General features: G+C 39.3%; 2 protein-coding genes across 6 annotated transcripts; one reads left to right on the top strand and one right to left on the bottom strand.

Annotated features, from left to right (window-relative positions):
• Nucleotides 1–24: 24 nt before the first annotated feature.
• LOC124065903 (zinc finger protein 518A) lies at nt 25–5,952 on the bottom strand. 4 transcript variants are annotated; one of them, XM_046401803.1, is made up of 4 exons: nt 5,751–5,952; nt 5,533–5,655; nt 2,378–4,631; nt 25–2,200 (listed from the first exon to the last, which is right to left on the bottom strand). In XM_046401803.1, exons 3-4 carry the CDS (start codon nt 4,617–4,619, stop codon nt 1,545–1,547), a joined length of 2,898 nt encoding a protein of 965 aa, XP_046257759.1. In that variant the 5' UTR covers nt 4,620–4,631; nt 5,533–5,655; nt 5,751–5,952; the 3' UTR covers nt 25–1,544. The 4 variants fall into 4 exon arrangements, with proteins under 4 accessions (XP_046257759.1, XP_046257758.1, XP_046257761.1 ...); XM_046401802.1 differs by having other exon boundaries at nt 5,533–5,952; XM_046401805.1 differs by lacking the exons at nt 5,533–5,655; nt 5,751–5,952 and adding an exon at nt 5,116–5,526.
• A 3,378-nt stretch (nt 5,953–9,330) lies between these two features.
• ccnj (cyclin J) lies at nt 9,331–13,181 on the top strand. Of its 2 annotated transcripts, none has more exons than XM_046402756.1 (6): nt 9,331–9,508; nt 9,748–9,839; nt 10,283–10,493; nt 10,573–10,872; nt 11,763–11,936; nt 12,183–13,181. In XM_046402756.1, exons 2-6 carry the CDS (start codon nt 9,771–9,773, stop codon nt 12,566–12,568), a joined length of 1,140 nt encoding a protein of 379 aa, XP_046258712.1. In that variant the 5' UTR covers nt 9,331–9,508; nt 9,748–9,770; the 3' UTR covers nt 12,569–13,181. The 2 variants fall into 2 exon arrangements, with proteins under 2 accessions (XP_046258712.1, XP_046258713.1); XM_046402757.1 differs by having other exon boundaries at nt 9,337–9,508; nt 11,763–11,922.
• Nucleotides 13,182–18,350: the final 5,169 nt, after the last annotated feature.

Genomic DNA, 18,350 nt, shown 5'->3' with positions numbered 1-18,350 from the left:
CAACAATACTGCGGGGAGCCAAAATTACAAGGTTGTATATTGTTTTAATAAAATCTTTTTCACATGTTGCATAACTCAGGTCAAATCTTCAGTCATCACACAATGCCACCAGGAAATGAGCAACTGGTTCATTTATTTTGTAGTCAACAACTAATAATGCTATCATACTCATGCACATTTGCTGCATAACAAAAAGATTCTTAGGCACTTGGTGAAAATTCTCAGGTAATATTTTACAGTACCTATATCTGGACTATACACAATTATAAATCTCTTATCTAAATAAAAAAAAAAGGAAGTATATACACAGTGAATTACTGACACTAAGGTGTGCACTCCAGAAACAGGTATACATGCACAATAACAGTATACAGGACAGGTGCATCTGTCCAATGGTCCTTGACTAACACAAACACACACATATACAGATGAGCCACTGTTCCCTTGATAAGAATACTGAGGGATCATGGCTGCATAAGGAAACGTTTAGCCACAGTAGGACACTGGTTGCGATTGTCAAAAGCTTAGGCCTGATAAGGTGAGGTAACGGGAAATATAAATCCTCCTTTCATAGTGCAATTAAAAGATTATCATTTCAAGTCAAACAAGAGGAAACTCCTAAACTCATTGGGGAAAAACATTTTCAAATCATCTGGGCATTTTTTTTTTAATTTATATTTAAAAATAAATGATTTTTCTAGTATTCCACTGATGTCACAAAACACAAGGTTTTCTTCTTTTCTTTTTTTTTTTTTTAAATTAACCATGTCTTTAGGGATATCTGCATCCACTGAATGAACGCATGAAAATATACCTCTTACAGATAATTCTATATTTGAACATAATTTGGAGTTTATACAAAAATTTTACAAATACACAAATTCCTCCAATGGCCCAATAAAAAAAAAGAATGAACATATAAAGGCTAAACATAAGAGTCATAAATAAATGTTGAATAAAACAGCTTATTGTCTTTTTTTGTTGTTGTTGTTTAAATACACAGTTTTGGTATATCTGAGTAACTTGTGGGTCTCTGCATCCCATTCCAGAAACATAAATATGATAGCTACCACGCAGTATAGCCTACCCGTACATAAACTGATTTATAAACTTCAGATGGTATGGCAAATATACATTACAGTGTTCTATAAAAGAATCAATAGACAGTGTATTTAAATCACCATAAATAAAGCTATATTGTGTAGACAAAATACAAACAATACAAAGAACTATATTAGCCACACCGCGTCCTGGTGGCATTACAAATAAACTACAAAGAGTGTGTGTCAAGCTACTCAAACTGGGAGAGAGACAACAGGTAAATGTTTAAATTACCCTGAGAATGAGAACCCTCCAGGAGGTGTGATATTCATGTGATTCTCCTCATAATCAACCAATCATAATTAAGACTTTAAAAAAAAACTGAGGAGGCTGGCAATCACAGTTTCCATTATTGTTTCACTGTATTGCAAAGTCATATTTTTCCAGACTACTTTGTGTTTTTCATCCAGTGTGAGCGACATTTAAGAATTTTCACAGTTTGGCTATTTCCACTCCATCAGATGTCGCTGCCGATGGACCATCCACATTTCCTGACTTGCGAAGACCCTGCCGCAAAACCAGCAGCGAAACCTCGTCGCAGTAGCCTCACTAGGAGAGACTGCACCCACTACTTCGTATTTTTTCCTGCTCAGTCTACGAAGTTTCAGTTTCAACAGGAACCTCTCCTGGACAGAGTTTTTACCATGACCCGTGGAATCAAGTTGGGCATCTGTTGCGTCATTTGTCCGTGAGATCTCGCCGTTCATGGCCGAGAGAGCATTCGCGGTTCTCCGTGACAGTACAACCTTCTGCACCTCTCCTCTGTACCTGTTGACGACCTCCATGATCCTGGTGACCTCAGGGATGTCGGCATCTGGATGATTTAGCACCACAACGGGCTGGTCTCCTGCTGGTCGCTTTACCAACTGATGTGGACTTATGGCTACTAACTTCAGGGTCCTCTCCCGGTTTTTTGGGACCGGCTGCCACTGATGCCCAGGGGCTGGTGAGGGCTCCCACTGGATGGCTTTCACAGCTGGTGAGTTGGTGTAACTGAGGAGATCTAGGCAGGAGTCTGCAGGCACTTCTCTGTCTCTTATCCCCTCAAAAGTCTGCTCTGAAGAGAGAGCAAGGCTTACATCTTCAGGGTTTATCCTACCTACAAGACAAAAGGTGAAAATACTCATTTCAAAACACGCAAGTTTGCTATTGGTTCTCGATTGTAAAATGTAAACTGAACATTTGAATGTACGTCAAGAAATGCATGAAATGCATGAAATGCATGTCAAATCCTTAACCATTACGTCTGGGCAGAAACTATAATTTGCTGTCTTACCATGTGGTATAATAACAGGTTGGGAAACAGGGGAAGACTCGGTGTAACTACTAGGAGGAGTCACTCGATCAGCAGCTGAACTCCCCTCATCGGCTGACATATGGCAGCCCATGCCAGTGGCTGACGGCTGGAGCTGTACGCTCTCGGTGCACACCTCCAATTCAGTCTCAGCTGCAGCGCTTGAATGTGACTGGCCTGTCCTACCAACTGAACCGCTCATGCCAGCTTCTGTTTTCAAGAACTGCAGTGACTTCTCTGCATTGTCTCGCGTTCCTTGATGTTCTGACAGCAGGCCTTTGAATACAACAGGCATGTTTGTGTCTATATTCTTCGACCCCACTAGCGTTGCAGAATAACTGGGGGTTACTTCTCCTGGCTTCAGAATCGACGTGATGGCTTCAGAGGGGTTGTGGAGGTCGGTCTTGGAAGGTTTGGTCCATTTCTTCTGGTGTGCTTCTGGTAGCAGCGCCTCTGGGAGAATATGCACAGTCTCCTCCAATGTTGTATGAGAGCTTGGCAGCCCATGACAGTCATATGTCAGACTACCTACTGAGGGAGACAAAGAGCTCTGTGACACCCACTGCCTCTCCTTCACTGGGTTCTTCTTCAACACTATCTTTAAGGGCAATCCTGCTAATCTTTTATCAGCTTTTTTAGATCTGGTCATTCTTTTTCGTCTTCGATTTCGCCTTTTATTTTTTGGTGTAACTTGATGAACAAATGTCTTCTCTTCACCCTCATTTGTCAGCTTCAGCTCACTGGAAGTATTAATCCCATCCTCATGCATATGTTCATGTTTTTTATCATGATCCTCAATTTCTTGATCAGTCTTTACTTCCTGATTCTCTCTATTTTCCTGCATTTGAGCACACTCAGACGGCTCATTCTGGGCTGGTAATGAGAGATCAGTATTTAGCTTGTTTTCACTCTGTGGACAAGTTGGATGATCATTCAAACTCGACTGATATCTATTTTGATCAACTACAAAACAAGGATCTTCAGTAACACTTTCAGGGGAAACAGTTTCCTTTTCTGATGGTGTCATCATTTTCAACTTTTTGGCGTACGTAGCGCCATTCTGAGCTACAGTTATCTTGTTCTTGACTGTCAGGACAGTAAGATCAGACGAGTTCGACATGATACCGTTCTCTGCCTTCGGGTGAAGGTTTATATCTTGTGGGACATTTGACAGCACAGTTTTAAGAGCCTTGGTCCATTTCTGGCCACCGGTTTCCCCGGCAACAGATTTCATCAAAAACTGCTGAGTCTCTTCTAGTGTTGTTTGTGGATCTGACAGATGGCAGTATTTATCCAGGAATTCTCTCCCTGGCAAAGAAAGGCAGTCCTGTGTCAGCCAACACATTTCTCTTACTGCACTTCTTGTTAATCTAGGCTTCATTTTTGGGATTGGGTCATTTGATTTCATTGCTGTGGTATGAACCTCATTCTTCTTCTTCTTCCTCTGATTAACATTTGGGCAAACATGGACAACTTTACTGTGCTTCGTAATCAACAATTTCTGAGATCCCTCATAGCCACACTGCTGACAACACAAAGTTTGAGTGGTTGTTTTAGACCCAAAGTTATTTGTGTCCATTGTGTGCAGCAACAGATCATCACTCGCATTTTCCAAGCCCAAATTATGTACATACATGTGCTCTAAAAATACTCCAACATCACTCGTGGAGAATTTCTGACACATTTCACATGAATATTTGCCTTTTTGGCAGTGATACATAGCCAGGTGTGCACTGAACTCAGGCCATGTGCGCTGAACACTGTCATTACATATGCTGCAACTAGAAAAAGTGTCTTTGTGGCTTAATAGGTGAACCTGAAGGTTAGAGAACTCATGTGTACTGAAATTACACATATTACAGGAAAAGACTGGTGGACTTCCTTTGTGTTTCTCTTCAAAGTGTCTCACTAAGTCTTTGGGAACATATTCCAAATTATCCCTACATTGAGAGCACGTGAACCTGAGTGTAGTTCCACTGTCACTTGTCCTAGGCTGACTCTGTTGTGCTTCCAGGGGGGGCTCCTTTGATGAAGGCCACACTGTGCTTTGCTCCCACTCCTCTGCTATCTTCTTTGGTCCATGCTTATCTTCACTTTGCATAGTTGGGGGCTGAACGACATTCTTCCTGAGGTGGAGCCGTTTGTGCCAATCTCTATTCTTGTTGTCGCCGTGCCATTTATTACCTCCCGTGGAGGTAACTGTACCAATATCCACAGAATCCATGGTTTTACGGGTCTGAAAGTGCAGAAAAAAGTCAAAGAAGTAATGCAGCTTCAATGTTGATGCTAAAAAAAATCGATGCTTCTGAAAAACATTTACTTTTGTTGTGAAAAGGACTAACATGTTCAGTGTGTTAAGGCTGCCGTTTCATAACTTCACACTAAACCCACAAAAAAAGCTGCATCCACAGTCTGTTCTATTCTGCATGTTGCTTTGTAAAGTCCACCTGTTGCTGGATATGCTTCAAAATGTCTCTGCATGAACATTAAAACATTACGCTCAGATCAGCTGTAAAACAGCCAACTCAAATTCGTATCATCCACCAGGTGCAGGAAACTCACTTAAACTCACCTGCTTACACAATAGTTAGGAACTTCATGCCCTGCTAAAAACACAAGCAAATGAGCTACAGCGGGAGCTGCAATAAAAAAAACCTTCCACAACTAACAAATGCAGCAATAAAAACACTCTGATAGCTTGATGTAGCACTTCTAAGTACCGTATTGATCGGAGAACCGTGCGGCCATTGTGCAGTTTGACTTGACCACAACAAAGTGATGAGACTGCCTTTGTACCGAGCAACGACCGCCTTGGGAATTGTGAAGTTACGATAAAACTGTCCCAGTGTGATACCATTAGAGCATTTTCATTTTCGCAAAGAAAACACATGTCGTTATTTAGCGTCTAAACTAACTGTTCAAACGCTTTCTGAAATAGCGTTTGAGTGATTTGAATTAACGTGACGCGACAGGAGCTTACAAAGACGAAATAACTTGAAGAATAAATAATGTGCCAACGAAGTTACGCCAGATCAGTTTTTTTAACCTTGCATCGAGTTGTTATTGCAGATAAACCTCCGGGTGGCACACATTAGCCATAAAGCTTAAGCTATGTGTGCAGTTGTCTCGGTTTTTACCTTTTCTTTTGTGGAGAGCTTGACAGCTCAGCGAGAGGCAGCCATGATGGTTTCATACGGGGATTACAGCCTCTGAGCTGCTTTAGCCTTTAGCCCCAGTAGAGCCGTCCTCCTGTCCCGGGCCTACAGCAAGACACAAACAACGAGCAGTTTTAGTGTAAATATTGTTATCAGTGTATTCACGATGTGTTTGGGATAATTCATCCATGTCAACGTACAATAAATCAACCCCGAAATGCTGTAAAATAATATTTCAGAAAAGAACTAATAATCCTCTTTCCCCAGTAAAAACCTGCCTTCAACAAACTAACATCAACTGATAGCTACATCCGTCAAATTTATTGTTTCAAGTTAAAACTGCGCCCACAAACGCCGTGTAGGACATTAAGGGTGCTGGACGGGTAACAGCTGGACTGAGATACCGCAGTCATTCAGGGTATCCTTTTAAATAAAACCTATCATGCATATAGTTTGTTGTTGCATTGCATTCTTATTAAGACTCTCACCAACCTCATAATAGGACTATGCTGTATGTGCCTATGAAATTTCACAAGATGTTTAGCTGGATAAACACACTAAAATAGCCCCGAATTGTGAGTGAAAATACTCGTTTAATGGAATGAATGACGTTCAAGGACTGAACTGCAATAAGAAAATATGCAGAACAACAATCAATCAAAATATAATATTGAATCAGTGTACTGCTTTTATTCTGGTATGTTATTTTGTCTAAAATCAAGCTGTATTATATTCAGATACTCAAAAACTAAATGTATGACAATAAATTGAACTAAACTACCACAGCTAAACAAGGAAGCAACAGGAATATGATCACATACATACCCAAAAGATTTAGAGATGGATTTTTTTTAAATAAATAAGATCTTAAATTGTTTTTTTTTCCCTTTTTATGCTGAACTGGGGTCATTTAGTTTGTGCTCATTCAGATGTGTACCTTGTTGTTTCATTCAGGTACAGTAGAAAAGGTAATAAGCATTATTTTGAAATACACATATAGAGTGATTTTGTAGGTCACTCCTGATAGAAGCTGGGCACCCACTGGCCGGTAGTTCTCAAATCCTAGTAACACACAAGGAAGGGATCAGTTCATAACACATCAGCCATAAAACGTAGCCCACTGAGCCTGGATTCAGTAAGTGTGAGACACTCTATTGAGGCTGTAGATTAATTCACATCAGTGACCTTTTGGTGAGCTTTACTGAGACTCTTTAACATGTATTTATAAATATATCTATCCGCCTTACTGTTGTTTTAGAGACATTTAGCAAGTTATTTTAATATGTTATTTCATGCATTTAAAAATAAGATGTCAACATCTATTTACAGATTTTTATGAATGAGACCAGCCTACTCTTTCTACTTGTCTGCATACATGGGCCTTTATGTAGCCTTTTGAATTTTATTAACTCACCTTCATTCCCAGATGACTAGCTGGTTTGTGAATGAGTCGGCGTATATGGGAGTGACCTTTGTGCTGCCAAAAACTTTGAACAGAGCCCTCCCAAAACTAAGATAAGGTAAAGATGAGTGTGTTACCAAGAAATGTCCGAAGTACAGCAAAGAAGAAGAGCAAAAGAAAAAGAGGGAAAAAAATCTGTTGTTCACATTTGTCTCCCAGGTGAGTAATTCAAAATCTTTGCCAACACCCCCACTGAGAATATCTCATATGTGAACAGACCCATAGCATGTTGTTTCTTTTGCAAACACTGAGAAATCACACTCGCAGTACTGATAGTGTAATATCAATAACAGGGAGACTGCTTGTATCCTCTACTTTTCTGTTTTGAGAAAAAACAGCAGTGGGTTGTTCACAGGTCACTGGATGTCAGCTGCCCTCTCACCAAGGCACTGCATGACATCAGGGGGAAGAATAGCGCAGAAAGGACAGCCATGAGCTTCCTCCACCCAGGACACCATTTGTTTCCTCCAAGAGACAGTTGCAGTCCTTTAGGAACAAGACAACCGACCACCTTCTACCATTCAGAAGCAGGTATTACCAAACTTCTTAAGACATCCTCTTCCTGCAGCCACACTCTCTGGACTGCTCTTTTTTACTATTATTATGGCACAAAATGGAACCATTATGATGTCTTTGCTAGTTACTTTTTATTGAATTAGTACATGTGTTCCACAAATAACATATGAATAAATAAAGAGAATGTGAGGCTTGGGTTTTTTGGGTAACCTGGTATACTGCATCAAATCATTTCCTTTGTTCTTGAAAGACATGGAAGCAATGTAACACTGATGTTGCTTTGACCTATTTGGGTCAAATTGACTTTTGATGTGCTGCTGGGGCAGACTGACCCATTTTGAATTGTTGAAAGCTAGCAAACAACCAGGCTGACCTGGGTGTAGAGAAAGGTGAATGTAAAGCTGAATTGTCATAGCAAATGTGTCCCAAAGATGTGATTTCACTTTTTGTAGCACCAGCTAGATCACAGGATTTCTGTGACCTAACTCATAAACAATCTTTCTGCCACAATCTCTCAGTTTATTACCAGCACAACCATTGATTAAAAATTCATGTATTCAATATAGTGCTTATTAATGTTACATCTTTAAAAGACAATTGGCTCTTTCATTTCCAGTGTAGCCTAGATTTGGCAATTAAACGCAATGCTTATAATATTTTTTAATGTTACAGATATCTTCCACGCTATGTGGATATTGAATGTGCTATTGCAGGTAATTTGAGTTTAACGGCACTTGTATAGTTTCTGTTTTACTCTATTCTTATTTTACGTATTTATGTGTGAATTTCTCTATTTATTTGTACTTAATCTGTCTTTGTGCTGACGTAACACCTACATTTTCCCTCTGGGGAAATCAATAAAGGATTATCCTATTGTAGATATAGATAGATTATTTATCCCCATAGGATAAATTCAATATATAGAGTGACATTTTACTGTGACCTGTTCTGCTGTCTAAAAGTGAACCCCTCCATAGGCCCATACAGTTTACGATTTTTTTCAAAAGCCACTGACATCATCATCATGAGCTCTGCCCTTTGGTGCCACTGACAACACAGAGTCAGTTTTTCTCACAGAATCAAGAGTGAGATTATCTTAAAATGTGGTCAGACAAGCCTGTAGTTTGCAGTAAATGTTTTGATTTGTGGGGTTTTTTTGTTTGTTTGTTTGTTTGTTTTATACGATAGCAGTTGTTCATGTTTAACATAAATAACCTGAAATCTTTTTGGCCAGATTTTCCATCAATAGTAATCTGTTCCTCATCATTTTCTTTTCCTTTAAGATATATAGCAAGAGAGTGGTGGGCATGTCTTTTTCTGTAATTGTAATGGTTTAATTCCCATTCATGGACTATTGGCTGCATCAGGCCGGTGATTGGATATAGACAGTTACTATACTAACTTCTAATTGGCTGCGTCCTGTGTGGGCTATCATCACTGGCAATGGATTGATGCTTTCATACGCTAATCGGAAACTTCTTACTCATATTCGAAGTTCCCTCTGTGAGACAGTAAAAGTTCGAATTTAAATAATCCCGATTAAAAATGACTTTCTTACAAGGTAATTTCAACGATGAATTGAGAGTGTATGAAGACGTTTGTACTTTAGGGACATGATCAAATAGTTATAATTATTAAAGAACTGTATAAAATTATGTTGGTAATCTACTATATGGGAAATAATATAGAGCAAAAATGCAGTATATACATATATTTTACTATCATTTTTGTATTTCTCACCAGCTGAACGCCACTTTTCGGCTGTCAAGTCTTCATTTCCGTTGGGTATTCATGCGCTCTAAACTTAAAGCTGGTGTTTCCGGTAACATTTGAAGGCAGCAGTAGCGTTTGCTGAACTCGTGCTGAGCCAACAAGCCTCATGAACTACAACAATGAGTCTGAGCAACATGTCCGGCTAGTTTGAAGTGAAGTTTACTTCTGTGAAACTGCCCTGTAATATTCACTACATGTGCTCGTTGGGTGAGTCTTCATTTTCGAACCGTCAACATCAACATTTTTATTATTTTCTAGTAGGGACAAATACAATGAACGACAGGCGCATGATGACGGTGCCCACTCCTGGTCCGCTAACATGAACACTTCAGCGAGTTTCAAAGTGTTGTACGTCAGATAGATCATACCGTGTTTTTCCGTGTGCAGAGCATCTTTAGCATTAAATATGAGATGGCCGACTGCCTCTTACATGTTTTGCCTTTCAGAGGTTTCCAAAGCACTGAGTTAAATGGAGCTGGAGGACCAATGGTGGAAAGGACAACTCGCTTCAGATATATACCAGGCGCTGCGGTACAAAGTGAGTGGGACACTTGTGACGGCAAATCAACCAAACTGGAACATCTGTAGAAATAAAAAATGTTTTAGTATTTTTATCTTGTGTCATGCTTTTATTTTATGCATATTGTCTTTGTTTCATGCTGTTATTGTCTGTATCTTTACTTATGCCAATCCCTGTTGCTCACACCAAGTAATTTGATTAAAAATCTGATGTTTGTCATTTTTAAAACATATGCATAACATAAAAGCTTTTGTTGAGGATGAGGAATTTATTCATATTAAAGAATTGTGCCCACAGTATGTAGGCTAATGAGAAAGTAAGAGAACGATTTGCATTTAATAATAGGCAAGTCTTTGTTGTCAGGGATATTTTGTATTTCTACAAAGAAGTGTCTTGATACTTAAACACATGCCAAAAGTCTTTGTGCTCTGAGATCTCAAACACAAGATGTTGTCTTACAGGAGCTCAAGTTGCCTTCCTACAAAGGCCAGTCACCCCAGCTCAGTTTGAGAAGATACTTTGCAGATCTCGTAGCCATCGTCAGCAACCGCTTCAGGCTGTGTCCTGCAGCCAGACACCTGGCCGTCTACCTGCTGGACCTTTTCATGGACCGCTATGATGTGACGGTGCAGCAGCTCCACATGGTCTCACTCTCATGTCTTCTTTTGGCCAGTAAGTTTTGAAGGACCTCACAATGCATCATGTGACTGTTCAATTTCTGCATGGTGTAACATTTTGCTCGTGAATGCAGGCAAATTTGAGGAAAGGGAGGACCGGGTGCCCAAGCTGGAAACCCTGAACAGCCTGGGCTGTATGAGCTCCATGAACCTGGTCCTGACCAAGCAGGGTTTACTTCACATGGAGCTGCTCCTGCTGGAAACCTTCCAGTGGAACCTGTACCTCCCCACAGCAGCCCATTTCATAGAATACTACCTGTCTATTGCCGTCCATGAGGGAGACCTCCATGATGGCTGGCCTATGACCTGCCTAGAGAAGACCAAACTATACATGGCCAAGTATGCTGATTACTTCCTGGAAGTTTCTTTGCAAGGTAAATTGCATTATATAAGGCATTTGGACCTCATAGTCTTACATTTGGCTCTTAGTGTGTGATCAGAAGACCTACAGGGGTCCCTGAAACATTTCAGATGGACCCCAAAATTGAGGTTGGGTGGCAATCTGTGGGGATTTTGTATATAAAATACATAATGTAAATATTGTAATGCCTTTAATATTATACCTTTGTAGATTTATTTATTTTATGCACAATTTGACCACCTTCATAAAATCTTGTCAGAATGCAAGTTAAATGGAATACCTATCCACAAAACATGTTTTTTCACCTTTTATCCCATTTTAACTAGGTATTTTAAGGTTATTTTTACAGTATTTACAGTTCACAGGAATCAAATTTAACTCCTCATCCACTGTCTATCTGCTGTTAATATTTATGTACAAAGCAGCATGTTAAGTTACTTTACTGGTTAATATGTTTACATGTGTGATTTTTAAAGTTAGCTTAACCACAACAATTTGCAATAATTTCATGATTCAAAACAAAAGCTCAGGCAGTTTCTGCTATTCTGCTAAGCTAGTGAGCTTTAGCAAGAGTTTAGCTGTTTTTTATTCTCTGTCATGACTGGATTTATGGGGAACAACAAACTGAAATGTCACAATGTCATTTCATCATAATGGATATTTTTACATAGAAATAGTAGCTAGATAAAAATCAGTAAGTCAATATAGCTTGAGCTAAGAGTAGCCATGTCTGTCTCAGTGGCTAGTTTTCACTTGCGATAGCTGTTTAGTGGAGCAAAGTTACTGCAAAGTTTAGTTGCTCTTTTCATGCAAACATGTTTGCAATAATTATTTTTTAAATGGTGAAACAAGTTTTTTGCTGCCTGTGGTGACGGATTGCTTTTCATTTTTTTCCCCCCTCAGATCATGTGTTTTTGTGTTTTGCCCCCTCACTGGTGGCTGCTGCATGTGTGGCCACCTCCCGCCTCATCCTCCACTTGTCCCCTACATGGCCACCTCGACTGCAGCGCCTGACAGGCTACACTTGGGATAACCTTGTCCCATGTGCTGAGAAACTACTCATGTGTGTATTTGTCTGTGCATGTTCATGACAGTTCATTAAAAATGATTGTAGTTGCCAAGCACAGTTAAATATACAGGAATTCATTTTGGTGACAGTGATGCAGATGGACGCTGACAACTCGCAGTGCATGTCAACACACATTACGCAAAGACAACAGGATATCACACACAGTACAAGCAGAAATTGGCTTATACATTTTATGTCACACATGCCTGAGGAGAGACAATAGGCACAAGTTTAACTCTTTGTTTCAATTCTAGTGCACATGACAGTGACGTCAAAGAGGCCAACAAACAGAAGTGCCAGCAGCCTGGTCAGCAGCAGCAGGGCCAGACAGCGTACCACAGTTCAGGCCAGACAGCCACTGTGGCCCAGTACCTGCACCGGCCCAGCATGCAGTATCCCCAACAGGCCCAGCAGCCAGGCCTGGTCCCTAACCACAAGCCTGCCTCTTACCACAGCCACTCCACTACCAGCCTGCAGCCACCCAGTGGTCCCCAGCATGGTAACACCCAGGCCATCACTACCTCACTGGATCCAAAGTCCAACATTTCCAACAGGGCTTACCAAGTCAGCATGCACTACACCTGTGCTGCTCCGTGCTTTGACAGATGATTTTCAGGATTTAGTCATTTTTGGGGAATAAGAGATGTGATCTGTTTCTCTTGAGCATAACCGAATACACTGAAGAGAAAAAGGGTGTTTTTAATTTGAAGAGACTTGATGAGATTGGTACAGCACTTTGAACCATAAGATATACACAGTGTGCAATATGCAAACTTTGCTCTAATTTTCTGAGAGCCTACATTAGGATTTTTTTTTTTTTTTTTTTTTTTTTTATTTGGTTTGAGATATCAAGTATGAATGTTGTTGTGAAGTGGCTAGAGGCAGAGTTTGCACCTCTGTTCCCACAAGTGTTGTATAATTAAGCTACAGGCCAAAAGTCTTGTACTTATTTGAGCCACATTACCTCAGAAGTATTGAACTTGGTGATTGTGTCCTTTATGACTAATACTGTGCTAAGTTAAGGGCAATTACAGAAAGGGATGTTGTGGTTGAGATAAGAGAGCACAGTTTGTGTTGGTGTTCTGTTTTTTGTTTTTGTGATTTGTAAAACTTGGAAAGAATATACCCCTCTAGATTTTGCAATTTATTTGCAGAGAGAGATTGTTGCTCTTCTGTACACAGAGGATTTCAGTCAGTGCTGTGCACAATGATAGTTTTAAATAAAATACAGATCTGTGTTAATTGAACTGAAATGTTTGTCCAATTGACTTCTTTGATATTAACCAAAAATTTTGGTTCTGGTTTAACATGGTGTCATATAATTGCTATATTGAATCTTACCTGACGATTCAATGATTCAGTGGGTGATTGTGGACAACCTTGAGTCATCTGTTATTTTTTGTGTCTGTGGGGAAAAACTGTGTCAGTGACTTGACAATGTGTGACCCAAAGACCCTAGTAATGACAGCATGTGGTTGGATTTTGGTCTCTCACTTACGTTATGTGGAAACAAACCAACTTAATTTTTATTTAAATAATATCAGGATGATACAGTCATTTTTTTGACATGAAAGAAACAAGACTTAGTAACTTAGACTGGAGTAACTAATTTCTTTTTGTATCCCCACAGAGAAGGAAATGTGTATCTACTCATAGAGGAGGCTAACTAAGCCAGCTAATGTTACAGCTCAGTCAAGGATGCCATTATTTTTTACATCCTGCCCTATCAGGAGTGTGACTCCTCTCCCTTCTGTGCAGTGACACTGTGTAGGTTGGTAGAAAAAGAGTAGTTCCAACTGGAAACTGCTTACAAAAAAGTGTGGATTATCTTGAGTAGCAGAGGTAATGATTTCTGTAAAGAAACAATGCTGTTGAGTGCAGATGCTTAGAGTTTTTCAAATGTATTATTTTTTTCGCTTTGAGTACCACAAGCAAACATCTAAATCCATTATATTCAGATAGAAGGCAGATATCTCTACAGCTGATATCTACAATCTAGAACAGAACAGAAGTACTATTAAAAGGAAAAATATGTATTTATGATTTTGGGATGGACTGTCCCTTTAAGGCAGAGCTGTTGTATTACAATGCATTAGATTACACAGGTGCACCTAATAAAGTGAGCCCTGAGTATATCTAGCAGGCAGTTTCCAGGTGCTTGTCAGAAGGCAGAAGAAATCCAAGTGCTGCTGGTGTTTTTTTCATGTCACTTTAGCTATTTTAAATACAATCCATTTTCTCCACAGGTAGTGACAAGGGCTTATGAGGTATTGGATCCAGCAGCAAGAGCGGCTGTTTAATAAATAGTGTAATTTCCATCTGCATGCCTTTCAAAATAAGAAATTATGCCTTAAGGGTTAATGTTCCATTATCACGTCATTCCCCATGTCTGTCTCCCCTGTTTTCCCCTCATCTCTCTACTGCTGGCTGTCTAATAAAGGCAGAAAATGTCCAGAGGCAGTGAAAGTAATGCATCATAAATGAAAACTGAAAGGAAAAAAAAAAGCATAAATGGTGCCAGTGTCTTCCACTGCAAGCCTCCAGAACAGCTTAACTGTTCCATGACATAGATATTCCAAGTCTGTGGAATTCTTCTGAAGGAATGAAGATCATTCTTCCAAAAGATATTTCCTAAGTTGTTATTTTGATTATGGTGGATCACTGTCAGGTCAACTTTTTGGCCCTGTGTGAATGTATCTGCATTCATTTCATTTCTGCACTCATTTCTTCGGTTGTTTCTGTTCCTTGATTTGTATTTGCCACAATAACACTGCTGAGGGTAAATCAGTTTAGTAATGTATGGTAACCTCTCTATGCCCTTTCTGGGATTTGATAGCTATTTTTAAATTGCTTGTTCTCTATACACCTTGAAGTTTTTGATAAATATACTACTATTAACTGCCATTAGTCTGCAGAGGGCGGTATGCGCCACATTCCTGTTCATGCTTCTCATCTCAGTGGCTTCACTGTTCTATTATATTCTTTGCATGTGGGCTACCTCTCCAAGAAAAAAAGGGTTGCTAAAGTTTCCACCTAATATTCTAGACTGAATGGTGTCATGAAAATATGCCAGTAGTCTGTGTACTAAAAAAATTGTCTCTGGCTGCCAATGTGTTCAGGATTTAGACTCTCTAGAATCTTCCAAAAAAGCTCTTGTTCTCTGGTGTTAAAAGATGCTGAACAGAAATGTCAGAAATGTCTGTTTTTATATGTCATGTATCACATTTATTGCCATTTAATCCAATATTCCCAACCCCATCTCGCATTTGGTTTTCAGAGCTCTGAATGTCAAACCATTTAACTGGTAGGTCAAAGTTTAGAAAGGAATAAGCTAAACATTTATTCAGCTATATTAACATGTACCTCTGTGGTGAACCACATGCAAATCTGGAATCATGTCTGTACTTTTAAGGAAACTCCAGGGGGTCTTGATCGGTACTAATTAAAGTCAGTTCCTGTTATAAAACAATGTGGTCAGGTCTGACGGAAACAAAATTTCCAAGTAAACCTCTAATGCTCTCCTGATTCCTGCATGTCATGATGTGGCAGGCTTACTAAAATAGCATTTCCGCTCTGGTTGTATATGCCGCAGAGTTTCCTGTGGAGGAGGAAGCAGACTGATGAACCTGGTGGTGAAGAGTCTTCATTTAGGCTATGCTGCTCCCCCTCCCAAACACTGCTGTTCACTGACAGTAAATATCAGTTCAGCAGGCGAACCACTGAAGTTTTATTTATTCACTGTACCCCACTGTTTCTGGGTACAGGCCAACAGTGAAGCTATTGACTCACAAACCTTTCAAAATACACATTGGCTCATTGTTGATCTTTTTGTTTCTGTTTTGACTTCACTAAGGTGTTTAGTGCAGGAAAACCACAGTGAACAAGGCAAACCCATCCCACCTCGCAGGTTGAGAATAGAAACCTGATGTCTCACTGACGTGTGCTCATTTTTAAACATGAAGACAAAGTTAAGGAGAAATAAAATAAATGACTTTCATATACATTTCTTTAGTTGCTAAAATATTGTGTCTACAAAACCAAGCCGCCCACCCATCCATCTGTTACTCATACTAACAGGATTTAGCAAATCGTCTTTTCTATACTCAGACTGTATATTTATGCATGTGATGATCAGTGTGATGTAATCGTTTGATAATTAGAGTGATCTTGAAAAGAAAGACGAACAAGAGTAGATCTGTCACTCGCAATTAAACAGTCAGGGTATCCATAAAAGCTGAAGAAATATTTGTCAATAATATAATGTGTCAGATTGAGATGAAGTTGTATTTTGTCCAAACTCTCTTGATGACGTTTTCCCCTCTTAACTCATCGCAGAAACTTTAACCATGGAATAAAGTTCCGTCTGCAATCTGAGTGCTTCTACAATACAGGGCTTCAAAGTTTTCCTGTCCTCACGCCCTGAAGGCACTCTAAATCACATTCATAGCATCTATCACATTTTTAAATGGGGTTTTTAGAGCAGGTGTTTTGCAGATATATCCCTCTAATGCTAAAAACTGGTTTTTCACTTGATATTGTAGGTTCTTCTTGCTTAGGTGGGACAGAAATCAAGAAACTTCTTGGAAAAAAAGTACGCAAAAATCTGTTCTATTGTTCAGCTGAAGCCAGTGTGAGGAAATTCTTTGTGTTTCCCCAGATTCAAGTGGAGGGATAGTAGCACAGACAGGGAATTTTATACAAAGAAAACTTTTGAAAGATACTAAAGTAGACTGTACTTAACAATACTTTTAGAGGGGAGGTAGGAATGTCTAACTGGCTTTGACTAAAGCTTGTAAGTAGCAGTCAATAAGCCAAGACAAAAGTAGAAATGTCTTTCTCACATCAGTAATGGGATGTGTTCACTCAGAACATCAAACACTGAGAGCAGCCTTTTCTTGTCAAGCATCTCTTCCGCTATGAAGTCAAACTGCTCCTTCAGGGCATGCAAGTGAAAGCTCATGTTCCTTTGTATCTCTGTTCACACGACCACAACGAGAACACACACTTTGGTAAACGCGTTTCATGTTGCTAAGATTAAACAAAAAAAAACAGGCTTCACATTTAGAAAGATAATTATAAATATGAATACAACAACATGATTTGAGTTGCTCTGACTAAAACAAATTCACACTTTAACAAGAGCTGTTACTTCTGTTCTTCAAATATATAAATGATCTTGCTGATGCTAATGCTGATTTCCATTCTTATAATAAGTTATCTATTGTTCATCTCCTTCCTGCAGTCTGCTTTTGATGTTGTTTTGTCCCATTTCACTCAGCTTAAGATATGTTAAATGTAGACAAATCTAAATGTATGCCTTTTTTTCTTTTTCAAACAACAGAAAGTAACCATCAGATCTACTTTAATTAGGTTTCTTTTTCAGAAGCCTGCTCCTCCTTCCAGGTAAGGAAACATTTCATTTGGACAAAATTGTTTGGATTACAGTGATCTGCTCTTTCTGAATGTACCTGACCAGTGGCTTAAGAAGTTGTACAGTGCTGCTGCTAAATGGCCATCTTTGTATGTCCACATTATAAATGTGTTCTTGCACTGGTTAGCTCTTATAAAAACAATGCGGCCTTTCCCACTCACAATATTTTACAGATGTTGGCCCCCAGAGATTAGAACAGAATAAGGCAACAAATCCTTTAAAAACGCCCCACCCTCCTGCTGGAATAAACCACAAGAAGACCTGAAATTGTCAAAGTTTAATACTATGGAGGAATTTGAGTCAATTTTAAAAGTTCCAGCAGATAAATACAGATTGATTTGTATATTTATGTACAGTTGTACACTGTAGATGTGAATGGACTTGCTGGATACACTGAACCTGTTTATAATAATAGCCAGAAGGAATCAACTTTAAGAGTTGTCAGTCACCTATGGAGCCCCACAGTAGAGAGCTCTGTAAAAATGCTGAAGGAAAGAATTCCTCTAGTTTACTTCTGTGTGCAACTTGTACAGTAGCATAGTGTAGGATGACTATATTATATTCAGATTTATGTTTACAGTTATTGTGTTGAAATTCTAATCTTTTTTGTCATTTAAAAAGTAATAACCCGACTCTCAGATTGAATCACAGCATTGCACATGGTGATAAAAGAAAATATTTTTTTTTCCTCCTCCTCCTCCTCATGATTCATGAGCTCATTACGCAAAAAGCTCTTCATGAAAAGCACATTGTCCACCTTCTGAAGGAGGATGAATAAGCCCACTGCATACATTAAGATGATTGCATTCAAAGTTTTGAAAATATGTTTTCTATCATTGGATTACAATAAGCACCTCTCACTTTTCTATTCAGTTTGGATGATCTGTTAGCCTTCACACTGTTCAGAAGACAGATGGTACAAATGCCAGTCGGCATGAATATGTCATTAAGATCCCAGCTGTGTACTCAAAGGACATGAGGAGGATGGATA

This window comes from Scatophagus argus, chromosome 10 (genome assembly GCF_020382885.2).
Source record: "Scatophagus argus isolate fScaArg1 chromosome 10, fScaArg1.pri, whole genome shotgun sequence".
NCBI classification, from domain to species: domain Eukaryota; kingdom Metazoa; phylum Chordata; class Actinopteri; family Scatophagidae; genus Scatophagus; species Scatophagus argus.
The sequence above is the reverse complement of the archived record's forward strand: the minus strand, read 5'-3'. Positions and strand labels throughout refer to the sequence as shown.